The 23,528-nt window shown below is 44.9% G+C and overlaps 1 protein-coding gene across 1 annotated transcript in view; it reads left to right on the plus strand.

Annotated features, from left to right (window-relative positions):
* The first annotated feature begins 6,566 nt into the window (after positions 1–6,566).
* LOC138974028 (serine/threonine-protein kinase SIK3-like) overlaps positions 6,567–23,528 on the plus strand; it is a 57,738-nt gene continuing 40,776 nt past the window's right edge. Inside the window, exons 1-2 of the mRNA XM_070346730.1 lie at positions 6,567–6,901; positions 17,214–17,394. Of these exons, the coding sequence (XP_070202831.1) occupies positions 6,692–6,901; positions 17,214–17,394 (391 nt within the window). The 5' untranslated portion in view covers positions 6,567–6,691. The remainder of the gene's footprint in view (positions 6,902–17,213; positions 17,395–23,528) is intronic.

Here is a 23,528-nt window from a genome sequence, read left to right on the forward strand (position 1 = left end):
GATATGATATGTTTGGATTAAAAACACGCTCAGAAAGTTAAAACGAAGAGAGGTACAGAAAAGCGTGTTATGCAGCACAGCGAAACCACTACAGCGCTAAACAGGCTCGTCAGTTTCACTGCGTTTTGCACTTGCGGCGGACAACGGTCATTGTGAAAAAATGAAGTGCGTTCAGTTTCATTCTGTGAGTTCCACAGCTTGACTAAATGTAGTAATTTCGCCTTACGCGACTTGTTAATAATACGCTTCGAGTTTTAGGAATTCTGTCTTATTTGCATTTTTTTCCCATTTTGTTGTTGTTCGGGGGGGGGGGGGGGGGGGGGGGGCAATTTGTGCTTGCGTTTACAAGCCTCAAGTGAAGGGGGTTAGGCACAAGCTGGTCACAAGTCTGCGCGTGATTTGAGCTGGGTGATCGGAAAACTCTCGACCAAGCGCAGCCAGGATTCGAACCCCAAACATTCAAGGTTGAAGACCGACTTTCTAATCAATCGGCCATTACGCCCGCCTGGCTGGATGGCCTTATTCGGCCGCCTGAAAGCCTGGTCAGATCTGAAACGGTCAGCTCGGTATGATTTTCAACACCGGAAGAACGGTACTTTCGAACGAATACGGCATTTCTTCAAAGCTTTTATAGTCAGCCCCATAGCAGACCCCGCCCTATCGGTTCCAACTCAGTCATCCCCACCCCGCCTCTCTCTCTCATGCTCTCTCTCTCTCTCTCTCTCTCTCTCTCTCTCTCTCTCTCTCTCTCTCTCTCTCTCTCTATGCGTCCCAAGGACAGATTGTAAGAAAAGGCGTAGCCTTAAATCTTAATCCTAGTTAAATAAAGTTCAATTCAATTCAATTCAATTCTTTTCTCTCAGTCTCTCTATCTCTCTCTCTCTCTCCCCTCTCCCCCCCCCCCCCCCTTTCCCCGTCGCGATATAACCTTGAACGGTTGAAAACGACGTTAAACACCAAATAAAGAAAGAAAGAAAGAATCCTAGTTAAATAAAGTTCAATTCAATTCAATTCAATTCTCTCTCTCTCTCTTTCTCTCTCTCTCTCATGCTCTCTCTCCTCTCTCTCCCTCTCTCTCTCTCTCTCTCTCTCTCCATGCTCTCTCTCCATGCTCTCTCTCTCTCTTTCTCTCTCTTTTGCTCTCTCTCTCTCTCTCTCTCTCTCTCTCTCTCTCTCTCTCTCTCTCTCTCTGTTTCTGTCTCTTTCACTCTCTTTGTCTCTGTCCCTCCTAAACCCACCCACCCCCAAGTACTTCCCTGTCATCACCTAACAAACGGAAATCGGAATTATGCAGAGTGAAAAACGGAAAACGGTGAACGAACATGACCCCGCCATAAAGGGCTGTCCCTCTACCCCCTGTCCCCGCCCCTAAACACACTCACACACCTTGCCCCGTAGCAGCGAGTGCACTCACGGAGTGCATTAGGGGCGGCAACCCAGCGCAGCCAGAGAGAAAAACCCCACTGTTGACGCGCTACGTTGCTGTATGTACTCCAACATTGTTGCGCCACATTTTGTAGCCACTGAAACTGTGAGCGAAACATGACAACCTTTATAGTGATTAAGCACTATTTATTAGTCAATCAATCAATCAATCAATATGAGGCTTATATCGCGCGTATTCCGTAGGTACAGTTCTAAGCGCAGGGATTTATTTTTATTTTTTATTTTTTTATTTTATACAATTTATATCGCGCACATATTCAAGGCGCAGGGATTTATTTATGCCGTGTGAGATGGAATTTTTTTTACACAATACATCACGCATTCACATCGGCCAGCAGATCGCAGCCATTTTGGCGCATATCCTACTTTTCACGGCCTATTATTCCAAGTCACACGGGTATTTTGGTGGACATTTTTATCTATGCCAATACAATTTTGCCAGGAAAGACCCTTTTGTCAATCGTGGGATCTTTAACGTGCACACCACAATGTAGTGTACACGAAGGGACCTCGGTTTTTCGTCTCATCCGAAAGACTAGCACTTGAACCCACCACCTAGGTTAGGAAAGGAGGGAGAAAATTGCTAACGCCCTGACCCAGGGTCGAACTCGCAACCTCTCGCTTCCGAGCGCAAGTGCGTTACCACTCGGCCACCCAGTAGGAGCTATTCACACCAAGAGAAAGCCAAAAGATATCTTCGTTATCAGATCCGGCATTGCTCAAACTCAGTGTATTATATCACGTTACTTTTTTTTTTAAATCCGATGCCGGAACTGCCTGTTCATTCAGTCATGGTCAGAGAAGTTGTGAAAGATGGCCACGGTGATGATAATGACGATGAAGATGGCTGGTTCATGAGATGTGAGTGAGATTGAAATCTTTGTTGGCATGCCTTCGGGTTACTAATAAGGCTAGTCTTTAAACGACACAACAGCTTCATCAGTCATTCTGATAATCATCGGTCCATGCCGTATCGCCGGCATGTCTCTCTGACGGGGTGTATAATTACTGCGCGGAATCTATAAAAACAAGAATACAGAGTTATCTCCCATATGTTTTTCGCTAATGTTTCTGAGAGACGAACTGAGACGAAAGTGATTGCAGATTGGCCGACTTCGACAGTGATCTCCGTTCTGTTCTTCACAGTTATGATAAAGACATCGTTCTAAGGTTAAAACAAGTCGAAATGTTGAGACTGCTGTGGGAAGGAGACCGTGATATTGTTGCATCACTCCCAACTGGTTACAGAAAAAAGTATCGTCTGCTTCGTAGTTGATTATCACGTGACACTTGCCATATTTAGAGTTGTTTGCACAGTAAATACACCCGCGAAAGATAGCTCGCTTGAAACTGTCTTACATATCAATTCCTTTGTAATTCAAAAATTACACAACACCATGAAAAATCATTATCGACGATCGCAAATCTGCTTATATCAATAACACATTACGAAAAGCTCTAAATATGTATAAAAAAAATCGATTTCTTACCCACAGAAAGAAAACCAAGGCATCCTGTCAGGGATAAATGAGACCCGAAGGGAAGTAACTCATTTTACCTGAGTTCAGGATGCTTCATCAGTAAGTCAGCATGGCACGCACACTAAGTCTAGCCAGAGAAACTGGAAAATCCATGCATGGTATGTGGCAAGACACATCTCCTGGACAAATCAATGGAAGACTGCCCCCACCCACCCTCTCCTCCCCCCTCCCCCTTTCCCATTTCCGGTTTAGGATCTGAAATTAAAAATCAAACATGCGACGCCCTGCGTCTGGTTATAAGTACTCTCAATTCCATCGTAACAAATTCTGGGTACGAACAGCGACGTATCACGTCAACATTGCAAACACGCCGAGAGATCGGGCGTTGCGACAGTTTGCGTTTCGCGAGCCCTTTCACTCACTACTGACTCGCGGCCGACGCACTGGACGCTCCGGCCCGTGGTCAGTTCGTTTTGGGCGTGGGGGGCTTGGGTCGTACGCGGCCGGATCCGTTGTGCAAACTTGCATCCTGTGCTGCGCATTCTGCACCCCTGTCCTCAATGCGGTGCCGCAGGCCATGTGGTCATCAGTCACTGACCGGTATGGCGGCCCTTTGGTGTCAAAAGCGACCATTACAAAAAGCGCCGCAAAAGACGGTTTTCGGAAATAACTCTGTTCACGTTTTTCAGACACACCCCTCGCTAGTGACTTGCCTGTAGAGTGTTCGTCTCACTACTAAAACCAAGGGTGCTCATTCTTTCACAAGACCGGCACGGTTGGCCTAGTGGTAAGGCGTCCGCCCCGTGATCGGGAGGTCGTGGGTTCGAACCCCGGCCGGGTCATACCTAAGACTTTAAAATTGGCAATCTAGTGGCTGCTCCGCCTGGCGTCTGGCATTATGGGGTTAGTGCTAGGACTGGTTGGTCCGGTGTCAGAATAATGTGAGTGGGTGAGACATGAAGCCTGTGCTGCGACTTCTGTCTTGTGTGTGGCGCACGTTATATGTCAAAGCAGCACCGCCCTGATATGGCCCTTCGTGGTCGGCTGGGCGTCAAGCAAACAAACAAACAAATTCTGGAATTCGTCAATTTGTTCAGTAATCATCAGTGCCATAACACTGTATGAATATCAGTACCTTGCAAGATGTTTATAATCAAGGTTTTTTTTCCCAACAAGTTCTGCATGTTGTGGTTACGGCCCGCTACGTGATTAGTACCAAACGTGAACATTATTAACAGCTATTGTGTTTTCTCTCTTACACTGCAGGTGTAAAACCTGGACTACCCCCCCCCCCCCCCCCACCCCCAACTACCCCTCCCCTTACCCCCACCCCCACATACAATGGACCTACGTCACACGAAACGGAAGGGTTAACCGGCAAGTCTCGGACAAGATGGTTGACGTCATCTTCGTTTCGTTTCCGTACCTCAGTATACGGCCGTGGTCACCGCAACCTCCTTATGATCTGTAGAATTCACAAGCGAAAGACGACGATCGGTTTGAATGCGGGCTGATATATGCGGTGACTGAACTCACTTAACACTGATTGGTCTGATGGCATCACCTCATCGTAAAAGTGATACTATTACTACAACAGCAAACTTACGACACTGAGAGTCTCTAAAGTGCTACCCCACCCCCCCCCCCCCCCCCCCCCCCACCCCCCCCCCCCCCCCCCCCCCGCTCCCATGGCACTCGATCACTGCAATATCTGTCGTGGAATGCAAATGTGCCGACGGACTCAGTTTCACAGGCATACTGATCTGTGACAGAATTCAATTAAAAATGATTGATTCGTCTGACAGCATCAGACTATCGCAAAAGCGGTGCCACTATTACGTCAGTAAACTTACGACTGAATCCATAAAGTGGTTTGAATGGACACTGATCTGTGATTGATTTGAATGGACACTGATCCGTGATTGAAATCCGAATGGACACTGAGCTGTGATTGAATTCACTTAACAATGATTGGTTTGAGTATCCCTATCAGATTATTGCCCAAGTGTCACTATGACGTCAATAAACTACCACCGAGTCCCTCTCAACTCCCCCCCCCCCCCCCCCCCCCCCCCCCCCCCCCCAGTGCTCCGCAAAGAACATACTCTGCAACCCCCCCCCCCCCCCCTCCCTCCGTGCTACGTCTCTCTTTCTCGCTGTCTACGTCACGACGTGGCGGGGAACGTAGGCCTACTATGCTGTGCACGTGATGTGCCAGCACACGCACTTTGTTTTATTGATCCCCCTTCACTGAGTGTTTGCAGGCGCCTGTTGCCTGCTGGAGTCAGTTGAGTCGGTTTATTGACTTCTGAAAGTGTTTGCAGTCTGGCGCCTGTTGCCGGCTAGACTGTGACGGTCAGTGAGGATCGTAGCTTAGTTCGGCTGGTCAATGTTATTTCCGCGTCTGTGAGTTAAGATTATGGCGCTTGGTCTACGAAACGCACATTGATTCTAAACATGCTTATTATATATTATATCCATGATACATTGTTGAATAAAACACTGTTTAAAACGTGACAACAAACAAAAACAAACCGCACTGACACGGTAACACACACCCGCGCACCGGCGCACACACACGCCCACCATACACTGACTGAACACACTGACTGACATGCGCATACACACACACACACACACACACACACACACCGTAGGCTGAACCGGCCACTGGACCACGGTACTGGGTCACACACACAAACACAAACACACGCACACTGACGCAAGCGCGCGCAATCATAGACTGTGACAAAGAAAAAGTCCGGAGGCGCAGTGAAATGACCAGCATGTCTGTCACTGGGGTCAAGCCATCACAGAGATGGTGGACCGTGGCCACTGATCGAGTCGGGACCCCGGAAAACGCACGCGACTTGGAACACCTGGACACAATCATACTGTCTTAGTCAGGATTCATGGAGTTGCTCGACTGGACGTACTGACACACATGTCTTGTAGGACCTACTGACAAATGATCTCTCCCGTTTCCCGGCACAGCATTCCCCCATTCAGTGTTTTCCGGTCATATGAAAAGTCCGAAAACAAAAAGAAAACGGACTCATAGAGGAAATCATAACAGTAGGCGATAAAAGATCGAGACGTATTTATGATGCAGAACTGAGCCATTGATGTCATGGTTCATCTGTCTACGTATAAGCGGCCTTCGGCGGAGATGATGAAGAGGGAGGAGGGGGGGGGGGGGGGGGGCAGTGGAGAATGTGGTGAACAGGCAGTGAGGGGAGGGTGTTTCTGTTTAGTGGAGTGTGGGGATTGCAGGGGGGGGGGGGGGGGGAGACAACACTGCACTCAGCCCGAGAGGGTAGTCCTGTGAAGTTGGTGAATGTTGTAGGAAGTGAGACAACAGGCGGGGAGGGGGGAAACAATTCGATGTTTTATCTGGCGAAACGATCAAACATTGGACAGTCCGTTTGAAGAGGCAGCCACAGTGACCCCTCTGGGTGCAGAGCCTTCGTGCGAACCCCTCTTTGGCAGACGACACCACAGACTCCAAGCCGACGGACACGGAGAAAAGTGAGAGCGAGAGAAAAACAGCCTCCGGCTTGCCGAATACTCTCTACCAGCATGCACTCCAGCAGGAGGTCACCACATAGCAGACGACAGAACGTTCAGTGAAATCAAGAACTTGATTAGTTCGTTTAGATCTTGGAGGCATCATCGTCTCTGCGACTAACGGTCCCTGGAGGAGACCTGTCTTCGGCACCCTGGCACGTGTTGTTAGGAATGTGCACGTTGTGCGTCAAAGCGAGATGATCGACCGCTTTGGGTTAGAGGTTATGAGCATGCGTACGACCAGTGTTGTAAACAAAATGGCTGGCAGGGTACTGGTCGGACGGAGTCACGGAGGATTGGGCGTTGGAGGCCCTGTACGTGTCGGTTACTATGAAATGGAGTGCACCATTGGAAAGGGAAATTTTGCAGTTGTCAAATTAGCCACCCATATCGTCACAAAAACAAAGGTGAGTTTATCTGTGGGAAAACTTTGCCCGTTTCTCGATCGCCTTGCGATTGCGTGCCATTTCTCAGTGCATCTGCTTTCTGGACTCGGTGTGTTTGACAACTACCTCTCATTTCAAAACAACAGTTTCGGACCATGTCTTTATCTTGGGCAGTCCAATCTGTGCTTCTTGTGTCTAATTTTCATTTGTGTCAGAGCAAGAGACGCGTATTTTTCGTAATCTGTCGAAAGCAAGTGCTCGAAATCCGAGCAAAAACTTCGAGGAGAGAGGTATTTGTTGAACAGCAGTATGATTATGTGTTGTTTTTGATGTGTGTGTTTAGTTTTATGGGGCAGTCGACATTCGTCGTGTTTTATGTGGCACAAGCAAACATATGTCTAGAAAGATCCTCGATTATTTTTAGACTACAGTGTCAGTGTGACGAGGAGAAAGTCGTCTGCATAGTTGTGTGTGTTGACTACAAGCTAGCCTTGTCACTTCGCAGAAAGCTGACAGTATCAGATGACACAAGTGCTGATCTCTTTAGGTTTTAGAAGCACAGCTTGAGGTTAAAGTTGCTACACAACACTGTAGTCGTTGTCCAGCAGGTGTTTGTTTACCAGGTTATGTCTGTATCTATGCCAGGTTACACAGGTTAGACTGTGTCTGTGTCAAATATCATCACATTGCCCCTCAATACATACATGTAGATTGACCAGGGGTGTCTTTTCCCCCACTGTGTCTTAGTCGGTAGAAATGTGGTCTGAACTGCAGAGTGGTTGTCCTTTTGTAAATTGTATCGTGTACTCCCAGTCCCTTGCTCGATCATACTCCCATGCAACAAGACAGAACTAAAAATAGTAAAATGAGTAGAAATTGGTCAGCCTCACTTTTCAGAGTTTACTGTCAAGCGCAAACTATACGAGTTGAATGTGACTGTCTCAAATGCAAAAAAGGATAACAAGCCTCATTGTGTTCATACTCATAGTCTTCATCCCAGATTTGTTGTGAATGTGATTGTGAAATCTACATAGCATCAAGGTCAAGTGATACATGTAACTATAAGTATAAGGCAGAGTGGTCAGATGAGATATCGTCAGTGAAGAGAGTGGATGTTTTATGTTATCGAATTAATTCTGTAATGATACTTCTGTCAGAGGTGCCAGACTAAAATGGTCATGCTGAAGTTTAAACTGTTTTGCTAATTTCTTGATTGTCACATTTATTAATTACAAACAAAAAAAGTACAATGCAAATGTACAATAAGATTAAGATTATACAACAGGATAGAACTTTCCACTTTCGCGAAACATTCACTGCAGTGTAAGTTGTAACTGTCCTCAATTTCTCCCTTTTTAAAAACCAAAAAAAATTTAAACCCTATAAGGCCACAAAAAAAAAGTCTGTTTACGGTAACCCGACCGACCCTATTTTTGTAGCGCGACCCTAGACTTTTTTTTGGCATTTTGGAAAAGAAAAAAAATCTTTTTTTTTGTGTGTGCAAAATAACGTAAAAATATGGGTTTTTTGGGGAAAAAAAAGAAATCCCGACCTACCGACCCTATTTTTTTGGCCTATGTTACCGTAAACAGACCTTTTTTTTTTGGCCTAATCAGTGTTGTTCCCAGGCCTCAAGTCTTCGGTCTTGTACACATAGTTTGTTTTATCTGACACATTGTTCTGACCCGAGGCTGGTTGAAACAACCACCCCCCAAATGTTGGTTTAGGGCAACGTGGCAAAAAAAATAGGGTCGGTAGCTAAGTAGGCTTTTTTTATTTTATTTTTTTAATCTAGTTGACCTCATAATAATATTTGTAAACGTCATCACAAACACCTAACGACATACTGCAAAGCGTCCCATAATCATTTCACTTTCGTTTGACACCATGGCGTTATTTCAATCTTACGAGAGTGAAAATGAAAGCGATTCAATGGACGAGAGTACGAGCAAGGTTACTTTATTTTTGAGAAATTATGAAAAAAAGTTTTAGGGTCGGTGAAAAAAAAAGGGTCGGTCGGGTTATCTTAAACCATTATTTTGTTTTGTCTAAGGAAGAAGACCCATTGGTGCAGCCGTACCGTTGCTAGCTCTTCTCAGTGCCAATGTCTCGGGTTACATGGGCAGGGTGTGTACCCTGTACCGCTTGTTACAATACAGGTACACTCTTTGTCACCCCCTAAATACCCTCTACTTCTGTGTCATTGTCAAACGGCGCCCTGTCCTTGAAACTCCACCCCTACCCTTAAAGGCACAGTGCAGCTCACAGTCTTCGTTTTGCGTCTTTGTTGCAGCTGAGTGCATTTACAGTTCAAAAATCCTCCTATGGTAGTAAAACAAATCCAAAACTACCCAACGCCGGCATCTGTGAAGCTCGACAGTTTCTTGTTCACGCGAGTGCATAAATTAACCTAGTTATTACGTGGTGTTTGGTCGGAGTTCGATTCAACTGAGTGATTCCGGCCTCCATTTTGTTTTACACAAACTCATGATGACGTCTGACATAGTTTGCTAGTGACGTGTCTTTTTGTGCATGATGTGGTGATCTACCTGATCTAAATTTAGATCCAAAAATAGGTCAAGACCAGCCGGGTCCGAGTATGAAATTAATTTGTACAAAAATCGCAGTTCTTGACTCTTAGGGTGCAAGTCAATGAAACTTGGTAGTTCTTCTAACGGATAGCTGCCTGAGGTATGACTAAAAGCCCCAGGGGCTCCGTGCACCTGGATTTGACAAGTTCAGTACCTTTAAGAACACATAGCTGAATAAGGTATTGTTTTGATTTGACTTGAGGTGTCATCTTTACTTTGTAGAGAATAATAATTCTTAAACCTGACTCTCCCTCATTGACACATTGTGTGATTTTGTTGTCGTTGTATTCAAGCCAAAAATAATTCAAAGTTTTCTTTTATTAAAAGTGTGGCTTTCAGTTTTCTACTGACATGCTGTAATACTGTGAGCGGTATACACTGTGCAGCTGAAGGACTGTGTGCATGTACAGGCAAATCCAGCTAACTCACAAACGGTTAAGTCAAAAATTCGCTTAGCACACAAAGAAATTCTGGTCCGGAATTATCCCTCTTTATCTATGTGTACAAAGTACCCTGAGCTCGAAATGGGATTTCTCTTTCGTAAGTCGAAAGACGGATAGCACACAACAGAAAGTCAGTCCCAAAGACAAAGTTTACTCTATATTTACTACAGCAACTCGAAACACCGAAACTTGGCGTCTCACACTAGCGCATTGTGTAACCTTATTCCCTTCTTCTCTACACGGACGCCACACCGACTGGTCAGTCGGCACGCAATAAAGTATGAACTGAAGTTAGGAAGGCAGTGAACGCACTCACCATGCACTGACATCATACGAAAGTAGCCACACAAACACAGCACAGAGGCAGAGGCAGGTGTGCAGATGCTTTGTGAGAATAAGCGTTGAAAACCAGTTTGAATAAAAAAACAACAGCAGATAGAGCCGCATGTCATAATCATTCTTCTTGTCTGGCTTTATTGACTGCATGCCGATCTTGTGGCAGTGACTTTTCACTCTTCAGTCGGACTGTACACAAACCGCTCTCACTCTCCCTCACTGACTACCCTAAGCCCTGACAACTGATCCTTGGAAATTGTTTGGAAGAGTACACCTCTCTATTTCTCTCCAATGCTCTTCCTGCTGACTTCAGTGACACCGGACACCCCACTGAGTTTAGCCAGCTACCCCCCCCCCCTCTCTCTCTCTCTTTCCCCCCAGCCATGTACTGTTTGGTGCTGTGGCCAGAGAGGTGTCACCGGCTAATTGAGGCCAGCTGCACTGTTCACTCAGAGCAAAACTAGTTGACTGTGTCTAACTTTTGACAAAGCAACACAACTGAAGGGTTCACAGATTAGGTAACCGACTCACTGGTCAAGGCTGCAGGGAAACAAGAGTATCTTGTCAATGAAAGAGGTTACACACAGATACGCGATGCTGAGAACGGTGGCCGATTTTTCACTCTCTTTCTCGGAGGGCCTTCATCATTGCAGGGACTGCTGTAAAGAAATGCTTCCTCAGAAACTAACTCTTTTTGCATTGAAACATGCACCAGAACTGGTGGACACCATCGACAATGTCAAACATGAAATCGAAGCAGTTTGCTTGAGGAAACGGTCGTCAGCAACTCAAACTTCTCTGTTTTCTTTTTTTAAGAAAATCTGAGGTGACTTTCTTTGTGGCCCCGCCCCCTCCCTCTGTAAGGACCCCCCTCCATAAGGACCGATTTTTGTCAACATTTTCAAGGTCGCGAGAGAGGGGTTCCACTGTACTATGACCAAGTCGAAATTTCGGATAGGACACAATAACAATTCGGTCCCTTCAATTTCGTCTTATCCGGATTTGCCTGTACTGCAAGGTCACAGTTCTAAATCTTGAAAGGACAAAATGGGTAACTGTGTATAGGGGAGACTCGGGCTCTGGAACTGTATGTCTTCCATTAGCATTTGACAGGAAGGTCACTGTACAGTGGAACCCCCCTTTTAAGACCCCCCAATTTAAGACCCCCTCCTAATTTACTAAATGTAATAACATGAGTTTTTATTTTAGCAGCAGCTTGAACAACTACGAACTTTGCATCCCATGGATGTGTCTGTGTATGTGTACACTATGCGTGTGTGTGTGTGTGTGTGTGTATGTACACACATGTGTGTCTGTGTACACATACACACAGTGTGTGTGTGTGCTCTCTTCTCTGACTTTCCTCCATCTTAGATTTAACAAATGACAGGTACCACCCAGTCTCGTATGCACTTGGAAAGTTCTGTACTTTTTAGCAGTTTAGCGTGTTCTAGTTTCCCCACAACACGTCACCTGCCCAATTAGGAGCTGTGCTGGAATTTCACATTCCACAAGCACAAGTTAGCCACCCTGTCGTCTGATTCTCAAACTCTAGCGTTCCGGGGCCCTATTCATGTGATGCATAGTGAGGCGTGCAATTCAGTCCCAAACTCAGCAGGAAATCAGCCAGGTAGCAGCTAAATGCTGCCAGAATGCGACCCATTGTTGACAGGCGCCGTGCTGGAACCTGTCAGTGTAACACAAGACTACGCTGATTCCTAACATGTGCTCTGCTGGCACCTTGACATATTCTCTGAATGAGTTGACCTGGGTGTTTTGGGCACCACCCTTTAGGTGCCCACCCCTTCCCCCCTTCCCTATTCACCCTCCCCCATCCACCTGGCCTGGAATGCCGGACCAGTCTCCTGGTTAGTCACGGTTGGGCGTAAAACTAAGGTGAACCTTTGTATGTCGCAACAAACCCATTTCCACAATAACTCTGAGGTTTTATTGGCCGTGGAAGACTTACGCCCCTTCCAAAAAGTGAGGCAAACATGTGTCCTCTGATCAGAGGAGGAACTTCCCCAAAATTGGCGTATGCTGCCAGAATGGCGGGGTAAAAACGGTCATACACGTTTAAATCCACTCTTGCAAAAACATGAGTGAACGTGGGAGTTTCAGCCCATGAACGAAGAAGAAGAATCGGGAGGAAAGCTAATAGTGAGATTCAGTGAGCGGTCAGTGCTGCATACAGCATGCACAAGAGACAGTGCAAGGCCCCTCTGATGAAGGGACACCTTCCAATAAAGTTCACCTTCTCTTCTCCCTTCGCCCATTATCTTGATCATAATATAACAACTTTGCACATTGCGTAACTTTGCTGTGTTATTTAGGAAACATTTTGGCTGGTCCCAAGCACTGTGTGAGAATATAGAAGACACAACAGGCTTTGTTCAAAGGGCAGGGATCAGATGGTTCCCATCAGGAAATCAGCAATTTTTTATGTAAGAATTCATTTACTGATGGGTTTTTTCTTTGATTTTCAAACCATTGACTGATTGAGTGTTTGGGAATCATAAAGCAAAATGTGAACATTCAATCAATATATGAGGCTTATATCGCGCGTATTCCGTGGCTACAGTTCTAAGCGCAGGGATTTAAAAAAAAAAAAATTTTTTATGCAATTTATATCGCGCACATATTCAAGGCGCAGGGATTTATTTATGCTGTGTGAGATGGAATTTTTTTACACAATACATCACGCATTCACATCGGCCAGCAGATCGCAGCCATTTCGGCGCATATCCTACTTTTCACGGCCTATTATTCCAAGTCACACGGGTATTTTGGTGGACATTTTTATCTATGCCTATACAATTTTGCCAGGAAAGACCCTTTTGTCAATCGTGGGATCTTTAACGTGCACACCCCAATGTAGTGTACACGAAGGGACCTCGGTTTTTCGTCTCATCCGAAAGACTAGCACTTGAACCCACCACCTAAGTTAGGAAAGGGGGGAGAAAATTGCTAACGCCCTGACCCAGGGTCGAACTCACAACCTCTCGCTTCCGAGCGCAAGTGCGTTACCACTCGGCCACCCAGCCCATTCAGAGCACTACATTTGATTAAAGTATCAGGGATGGCAAAATCGTTCGCCCGATCGCCAGGGGCGAGTAAAAAATTTGCTGGGCTAGTAGAAACCGCCCGGGTGGACAGTTACAATTCTGGTCAAATTCAAAACTTTTGATTGTGCTGTAGAGTTTTACTTTTAAAGCCATATATATAAACAATGTAGATGCAGCAACTTCGGTTGTCTGCAAAATCATCGCCATGTTCTAGAGAAACAAAAGCGAGGCTCGAGGTGTGCGTGTCACCACTGTTTTAATTGTGTAAAGAAATCTAACACTCATAATTTGTTGTGTGGTATGTACCGGGCCAGCAAAATTTCTGGCGGGCTGGTGACTTTCTTGAAGTTACTCGCCCGGCTGGTGAGTTTAAATTTTGAGATTTGGCCGCCTTCCCTGAGGTAGATGTTGGTGATTTTGTCACATTATCAATATCAGCTATTCTTCCTCCATGGGGATTGTTCAAAATGATGCCAAAGGCAAAGTGCCCATTACTTATTGCACAATGTGAAGTTCTTCTACCTCCTGCGCTGACAAAGCAATTAATCAGAGTCTTCATAATCTGCGTACATATAATCTCCATCCCTATAAGGTAATCTGTGCCATCGTCAAGGCTGACCCTGCATAAATAAGTGTGTTGACACTTAAATTACAGGTGAGGATTACATTACTCATTTTCTGTGAGATGGTAATTGCGACAATTACAGGGTTAATTTGCAGCACGTGTCAAGTGGTGAGGCTGGAGATTATGATGAGTGTGGAGTTTTACTTCTTGTGATATTTATATAAGATGGTTAAACCGGCATTCTGATGGGGTTCTGGATAATGTGATTATACTTTGTGGAGAGACTTAATCTGTGGGTGTGCACTGCTGTCATTTTGTCAGATATAGTGCGAATCAAGAATAAAAGTTGATGTGTGCAATGAATGTAAATTGATGCTTTGTGTGTGTCTTTGCCTTTCAGGGCTGACGTGTCACTGTCAAATTAAGATTGTGTCATTTGATAGGACATTTTATGGACACAGTGTTTCAGGCATTTCTTTGTCCTAATTTCTGGACACATAATAACGGTTTTGGCACTCTTTTGTCCAAAGTTCTCGACGTGGAACGTTTTAATCTTGTACAGGGTGTCCCAGAATACTTGCAACCCAAATACATACAAATAGTTTATTACACAGGCCAGCAACTCCAAAAAATATTACATTTCCTGGAAGCTGAGATGATAACAATTAGAAAACGGAAGATTTGAGGTCTCTTACTTGCAGGATACATTGTTCAGAGCACATGTTGCAAATGGCCGCCGTTTCGCTGCAGACACACATGAAGCCGACGAGCAAAGTTGTCGATCACCTTGACACACTCTGCCTTCCTGATGGCACGAATATTCTGGGTGATGGCCACTTTCAGTTCAGCAATGGATTGCGGAGGATTCTCATACACTGGTCCTTCAAGAACCCCCAGAGATAGCAACGTGGGGGGTTCAGATCAGGTGAATACGGAGACCACCCAGGTTCGCGGGGCCTGCTGATCAGCCGATCAGGGAATCTGTGGTCCAGCCACTGCATCGTGATATTGGCTGTATGTGGAGTTGCCCCATCTTGTTGGAACCGTTGCACATGTTGTTGACTGATCCTGTGGCTTTAAATTTGTGAACCCAACGATAAATTTGGCTTTTCTGGGGATAATTGTTGGAAGTGGAACTTCCTGCGATATTAAATATCAAATTTTGGCTTGCACCGTTTTGAATGATTTCGTCTCCAAATAAGTAGTGACGCAAAATACTTTTTGCTCTTTTGTCCAAGGCATTTTAAATTTGTCTGATTGCTAATTATTCGTTGTTATGGTCTCCTCTTTGCAAATCTGAAAAATGAGAAAAATAACATAAATTGTCAGTAAGTACTGGTGTCACATGACTGATGTGAACCAGTTGATTGGCTAATGGCGATGCGCTAAAACTGTTAGCGCACTCTTGGAGTGCGCTAACTTTTCCACAGAGCGTATTCTTGCGCCCTTTGCCTAAGCAAGACTGTGCTCTCATCCTCAGAATTAATTAATGACATGTAGCTTATATTCTCCACAATACCAAATGACCATAAATTCCCTGCTTCTCAATTAAAGCAGAAGTGGGGTTTTTTCTGACAGATTGCATGTGCCTGTGCCAGTGCCAGTGATCTAAAAAAATAGAAGCCGCTGTGTTTCATCTAATTTTCGCCGACTTGCATAGATTCTTCTCATATGCCGTGTTAGTGGCATGTAGCTTATCATCCACATTACCAAATGATGAGTTAGTATACAATTCCCAGCGGCTAACAGAAAACACAAGTGTTATTCCGATAACGTACCAGCTAGACCAGTTTGGAAGACTGACTCGATCGACTCTGTAGCAGACAACACAGAAATACGACTACATCAGTTCAGTAAATGAATGGTTTCAGAATTATTATTTCAAAGCAAGAACAATCGTAATCGAAAACGTGTAAGGTTCAGAACGTTCTTATTACCATATATAAGATTTATTAGCAGCCTGCCTCATGCGTACAGACTCAGTGCAGACTGCAGTCGTTCCATTGCCCAGGTTGGCAGGTAGCCTAGCAGACGACATTAACCCCGCTCAGCAAATTAACATGTTGGGCAAATGTGAACGAAAAAACGATGGGGATATAATACGTGTAGGGTTCAGAGCATTCTTACCGTTCATGTTTAGTATCAGACTCCCCGATGAGCGAAGATAGAACACGAGAAATGTGCCACATTTGTTTTGAAAATGTGCGAACCGTCGAGTCCCGCTTTGAGTCAATTCAAGGGGAGTCACTCCGCATAGTCAATCCGTCGAAGCTCGACTGGAGGTTTCGAATCGCAAATAATGAAGAGCCTTTCTCCGAGTTCAAATGAGGTCTCTCTGAAAGATCATCACTGTTCAGATTAACGCTACACTGGAATTTACCAACAGAAATTAAAATGCGTGTGACGAAAGCACGACACACTTGAGACACCCCACACAAAAGTAGATCTTTACTGTGCACGACCTGACCACACAGTTATGCCTATTCAAATGCGCATTGCAAAATGTGCGTTTGGAATCTTCTTTTTTCTATGGCGGTACTGACAATATCGTTATTGAAACAATCCCAGTGCACTAAGGGATTTATAGAGCAAATCTCGAAAATAATTATTGAACTCAGCGCTATGCGCTTCGTTCAATAATGAATTTTCTCGATTTGCTCTATAAATCCCTTAGCGCACTGGGATGTCTCAATAACTTGGCAGAGTTATTAGCACTAACATGGGTTGCAAGTATTCTGGGACACCCTGGACTGCCTTCCAAAACCAAGAACATTAACCTCAGGGTATTCATACCCTCAATGAAGTGCCACTGAGGGGGTCATGGGACCCCCAACACATTTAAGTTGGGATCCAAGGACCCTCTAGGTTGAGCGTTCGTGGGGAGCCCTTTTATCCCTCACCTTGCTAACCTTCTTGACCACCTGTGATGGGTGCACCATGGATTTCCACCTTGACGTGGTCGGGGGGCTTCCATGGGTGTCTCAGCGACCCATAGAGCTATGCCGGCGGGAGATTCGTCTCCTGGTAGGGCCACCCAAGCCGAACAGGTCAAAGGGTAGGGGTCTGACAAAGTGCAATCCACTGGTCCTCCAGGTTGGGGGTTGGGCACTGGGCTAACAACCCAGTCCCTCAAATAAAGGTTTGTTGCGGAAACAGCTGCTGCCATACAATACATGCTAACTGGCATACCTGGCAGTGAGTAAGCAAGTTGCTGACCTTACCTAAGTCACTGTTACTAAGTGTACTTTTACCTAACCTGACCTAACCTAAGTATACTTTACCTGACCTTACCTTTGCTACTTTACCTGACCTTACCTGTGCGCTGTATTGCAGGTGGCCATCAAGATCATCGACAAGACACAGCTGACGGAGGACAACCTGAACAAGATTTTCCGTGAGATCCAGATCATGAAGCTGCTGAGGCACCCCCACATCATCCGCCTGTACCAGGTGATGGAGACAGAGCGCATGCTCTACCTCGTCACAGAGTACGCCAGTGGCGGCGAGATCTTCGGTGAGTACCACAACGTCGAGCTTTGAATTTTAGGGATACTGTCCAGACTATCTTTCGAGGTCTGTCGTTTGCGTATACCTGAGCGGCGATTTAAGCGCCTGGAGTCAAATGCTGGAACTCGCAGTCGCTCTATAGAAAAGTTATATGTTATTTCACGTTCAGGGATACCGGCACGGTTGGCCTAGTGGTAAGGCGTCCGCCCCGTGATCGGGAGGTCGTGGGTTTGAACCCCGGCCGGGTCATACCTAAGACTTGAAAATTGGCAATCTAGTGGCTGCTCCGCCTGGCGTCTGGCATTATGGGGTTAGTGCTAGGACTGGTTGGTCCGGTGTCAGAATAATGTGACTGGGTGAGACATGAAGCCTGTGCTGCGACTTCTGTCTTGTGTGTGGCGCACGTTATATGTCAAAGCAGCACCGCCCTGATATGGCCCTTCGTGGTCGGCTGGGCGTTAAGCAGAGTTTTAGCTATTTTATTAACAATTTATGGCTTATCCTTGATTTTAAACATACGGGTCACGTTTTATGTGATACAGCTTTGTGCCTAAAGCTTCTGTTAATGGCATTTACTAATTAAGGCACCAGAGGAAGATAACTAGATGAATTATCTCACTTAAATCATAGCTCAGACAAATGATCTCACTAATCATAGCTCAGACAAATTATCTCACTAATGAATAGCAGCCACACGGTAGCAGAGCTGGCCTCTAAACATATTTGTTGCTATCCGCGTGTGTTCGACCCCCATGATTAGCCACTGATTTATTTACTAGAGTCAACTTTATGCCGACTCTCTTCCGTGCCCACCGTGTTTACTGCAAAAGTTATTCGGGGCTTTGAAACATGAACACTTATGCAGGGGAAAAAAATAAATAATTGGGTCCGCCATACTGAACCAGTTCGCTTTTCCCAGGGAGAAAGCAAGACGGAGTTCCATGAGGGTAACCAGTTACAGGATATACGAGACTGGGTGGCCGAGTGGTAACGCACTTGCGCTCGGAATCGAAAAAATGTCCATCAAATACCCGTGTGACTTGGAATAAAGGCCGCGAAAGGTGAATGCTCGCCTAACAGGCTTGAGGTTTGCTGGTCGATGTGAATGCGTTATATATTGTGTGTAAAAAATGTTTGTTTGTCTGTCTGTCTGTAAAAAAATTCCATTTCACACGGCAGAAATTAATATGTAAAGCGCGGAGAGCACAGTTAATTGTGGTTCGCGCTATATAAGCTCACCATAATAATAATAATAAATAGTGCATTGATATTTGACCATTGAAAGTAATACAGTGGAATCCCCCTTTCAAGACTTCCACAAATCTGACACAATCGGGGCTTAAAAAAGAGGGAGTCTTTAAATGGGGGTAATTTTAGAGAAGTTCAGAACAGAAAGTCAGTGAGAAAACAAGGTCTTAAAAATGAGGGAGTCTTAAACTGGGGGGTCTGAAAAGGGGGGTGCCACTGTACAGCTACTGTTGCTGGGAAGCTCCACGGCACTTTAAGATGAACTTGATGAAGATGTCATGTTCTGCATCTTGTGAAACCTGGTTTCATCAGTCAGCGTATCATTCCCAACCGTCAGTACAATTATTGTTCTTATTCTTAACTCCATTCAGACTTGTGGAAAGTAAAAGTGGCAAAGTGAGAGATAAGATTCATGAACATGATGAAGATGTCATTTTCTGCATTTTGTGAAACCTGGTTTCATCAACTTGTACATTAAACAGAGGTCAGTCAGCGTATCATTCCCAACGCTCAGTACACTTATTGTTATTATTCTTAACTCCATTCAGACTTGTAGAAAGCAACAGTGGGAAAGTGAGAGATAAGGGTACATTAGCACAGACCCACTCGAAGCCAGGTTTATTGCATAGCTAGATGTAAGGGTTGCGGTTATCATGACGAGAGGTGTGACGGTTATGATAAATGACGACAATTACCTTCACTGCTCAGCTCACAGGCACCCTTACATGAAGTCAGACCCATGTATGCTTTTATTCATAGTTAATATATGTAAAGCGCAGAGGGTGTAGTTTACTGTGGTTCGCACTATATAAGCTGTCATTATTATTATTATTATTATTATTATTATCAGTACACTTCGCAAAATGTGATAAGTTATTTTGTAACCAAATGCAACTAATTTCGCTCCTGTCCCCACAAAGTCATTATTAAATGTACATTTCTTGTTGAAGCAATCATGTTTTACTATGTACAGTGGAACCTCCCCTTTACGACCCCCCCCCCCAATGTAAGACTCCCTCCTTTTCAAGACCTTTTTTTCTCAGACTTTCTGTTCCTAACCTCTGTAAAAAAAAATTACCCCCGTTTTAAGACTCCTTGCTTTTTAAGACCCGATTTTCTACGATTTTTGGAGGTCTTAAAGAGGGGTTCCACTGTAGCACAGAAATGTAGCGGACTTTAAGTGGGATAAGGGCATCCTTCACTGTCAATGCATGCAGACAATCAACAGTCTATCTGCTACCTGTGCACAATAGGATCTGTGTGTTGAGTAAACTTTGTAAATGACACCTATATCAAACTGCTAAATGAATTTCACACATCAGCGTATGGCTGCCTAAATGGCGGGGTAAAAACAGTCATTCACGTAAAAACCCACTCATGCAGAAACATGAGTGAACGTGGGAGTTTCAGCCCATGAACGAAGAAGAAGAAGAAAAAATTCCGCACACAAATCCCACTGTGCACTGAATGCAGCCATGATATTGAAATCCCCCCCCCCCCCCCCCTTCCCCATCGCGATATAACCTTGAACGGTTGAAAACGACGTTAAACACCAAATAAATAAAGAAAGAATATTGAAGTTTGGTATGTGTCCAAGTCAAAGGATGCTCTTGTTCCATGTAAAAGCCTGAACAGATCGGTGGCGCTCAACATGATAGTGTACGCAGGAAAGACGGGGGCTTTAAATGTTTGGTCAGCATTCAGATCGCCATTTATCACTGTGACTGTGAGGAGAGTAATTGACTTTCATTGTCGCGGTTAATGTTCTGGTTTTATAAGCACTACTTGGCAGATTTCTTATCTAACCTGAAGACTGAGTTATCTGCTGAAGTGAATTAAAGCAGAACAGGGAAGAAAAGAAGAAAGAAATGATATTCAGATTGCCATTCATTGTCAGAGTCAACAGTCAGAAGATCAAGGTCGAAAGTCAAATAAAGTAATTTTTTGCATCATGAAAGAACTAGTGGGGGGGGGGGGGGGAAGACGGACAGATTACAATTTACCCAGAGGGAGGGAGGGAGGGAGGGAGAGAGAGGGGCGGGAAGGAGAAAAGACGGACAGATTAAAATTTAACAAGAACACAGCTCTCAGTCTCAGGTCACAAGTTAAACAATAGCTCTCAGTCTCAAGTAACCATTCAAACAACAGCTGTCAGTCTTATCACCAGTTAAACAATAGCTGTCGGATTACCGATCAAACAAAAGCCGGCAAGTAAGGGTCACAATACCTTGCGCAACGGTTGAAACGGTTTGTCCCCGTAAGGGCTAGCGATGAAGATGATTTGAATTTTGAGACCAGAAGTGTTGATGATGAGTTTTAACGTCCTCTTACAACCAATTGGCCTATCTTGGGACAGGTAGAGTTCATATGCTTTATGGGGGGACAAGACCAGACGTGTGTGTGACTGTAATGATGGTTGGCCACCAGCCTTAACCTTCCTCCTTCATCTTCTTCTGTCAAAGCCGACACTCTTCTACAGTCATTTTGATGTTGGCCTTGTGTTCGATAATCTACTGACTTCATGTGTGGATCTGTGGCGTTTGTGTTTGACAGGAGAGAGGGAGGGGGGCAGGGATATGTAGTTGAGTTGGGGGGAGTTCATCAGTATTGGCGTTAACCGGTAATTACCGGTATTTTACCGGTTGAAATGAGAAAATACCGGAACAAAATTGGCTGCCGGTATCACCTACCGGTTGATTTTTAGAACTACCGTTTTTTTTCACTGGTAAAACAACAAAACCAGTACTCTGAGTTGGACTCTTACTGGTTCCAATGACCAGCCTACCTTTTTTTCTGGATAGTTTTCATCATAAAAGTTTGTGTACCAGTTTGAAAAAATATTAGCGCCATCACTGGTTAATGTGTGTGTGTTGCGGGGGTGGGATATGCAGTTGAGTTGGGAGAACTTTTTTGTGTGTGGTTGTGGGTACGGGTGGTTGTGTGTTTAGAATGTGGGTAGGTGTGGGAGGTTCTGTAGGTGGGGTGTTTAGGTTAAATGATTGGTATGGACAGTCAGATTCTTAATTTTTTTGAGGTCATAAAAAAGAGATGATCCACTGGTCATGTACGTCTCGATCTGTGGTCCTTCGCGTCAGTGTTGTGTGCACCCCGCAACACGCATACATGAGCGCCGTTCTGATTGATCCTATGGGCACACGTTATAGTGTGTGTGTGTGTGTGTGTGTGTGTGTGTGTGTGTGTGTGTGTGTGTGTGTTGTGTTGTGTGCACCCCGCAACACGCATACATGAGCGCCGTTCTGATTGATCCTATGAGCACACGTTATAGTGTGTGTGTTTGTGTGAGCCAGTGTTTTTGTTTGTGTTTGTGTGAGCCAGTGTGTGTATGTGCGCGTGTGTGTGCGTGTCACAGTGTGTGTGTTCGTGTGTGTGCGTGTCACAGTGTGTGTGTGTGTGTGTGTATGTGTGTGTACACAATATAAAAAGAGAGTGATATTGACTATAGGCACACATGTGACAGCCCACACCTTTAAATTACAAGTGTTGAAAAAGAATACCTCACTTTGATATACTTTGAAGAGGATAATCCCAAATGTGTAATTTTTATCAGTAAATCTACTTCAACCCAAGTGACGTCATCAGAGGAAGAATTTCACTGATATATATATGTACCTGCGGAACTATGGCTTAAATATATCCTTTTTTGGAGGTCGTAGCTCTACTGTAGTGCGTGCATATGTACTAGTTATGGTCTTGTTGAGGTATTTGAAGATGTTAGCGGGTGTGAATGTGAAAGTTAATGTGGTCTATGGCGTGTTTGCTGACTAAACAAATGGTGGCGTCATAACTGTGAGGCGGCAAGATGCAGTCCTGATTTCAGTGTTTGTCTTTGTGTGAATAAGAGCTGGGTGCTGTCTGGTCCCAGTTGCCTCGGTGTGCGTCACAGGCCGTCCCTCTGTCGTCGAGAGAGAGAGAGAGAGAGAGAGGGGGGGGGGGGAAGGAAAGGGGTTCGGGAGAGAGAGACAGACAGAGGGAGACAGACAGCGACAGATAGAGGAGAGGGAGAGAGAGAGGGAGAGTCAAACCGAAAGAGAGCGACAGAGACAGATAGATAGACAGAGAGAGGGGAGACAGAGAGATAGAGAGAGAGAGAGAGAGAGAGAGAGAGAGAGAGAGAGAGAGAGAGAGCGCAAGAGAGAGGGAGAGAAGGGGGGAGAGAGAGAGGGGCAGACACTGAAACAGGGAAAAGGAGAGAGAGACAGAGGGAGACAGAGACGGAGACAGACAGACAGACAGACTTTGCTGAAAAAAGTCAGATTGTCATTGAAGATGAATGACATTCAGTATGACTATGACAGGATTTGCTTTAAAACTGGGAAGTGGGATTTTAATGTTTGTCTTTACCTGAAAATAGGTGGGCGCTGTTCCCTTGGCGCGTGTCTCACTCACTCCATCCCCTGTTGTCTCACGCACTTCTCTCTTATATTACGGCTTTGGAACAATACGGCTTTGGCCTTAAAAAAAGAAATAGGTGTGGTTACGGTAACCCGACCTACCCAATTTTTAGGGGCCGACCCTATAACTTTTTATTACATTTGTCAAAAAGAAAAAAAAGAAAAAAAAGTGCAGAAAACGCAATGAAAGCGACAGCGCTCGAGTCGCACACTTATTTCCCTGTCAAGTAGGTTTAATTTGTACACATTAGAAGAAAAAAAAGTTTAAAAAAAAAGTGATTGCCTACCTTCCTACCCTATTTTTTTTGGCTATGTTACCTTAACCACACCTTTTTTTTTGCCTTACAAAAAAGACAAAAAAGTGAGGGAGGGGGTGTGGTAGAGAGAGAGAGTGTGCTTGATCATCACTTAGAATTCATTTGTGCTGTTGTCAGTTTGCAATGATGAGAGAGCGAACGAACGAACAAATTACTGAAATAAA

Source organism: Littorina saxatilis, linkage group LG8, assembly GCF_037325665.1.
Source record: "Littorina saxatilis isolate snail1 linkage group LG8, US_GU_Lsax_2.0, whole genome shotgun sequence".
In the NCBI taxonomy this organism is placed as follows: Eukaryota; Metazoa; Mollusca; class Gastropoda; order Littorinimorpha; family Littorinidae; genus Littorina; species Littorina saxatilis.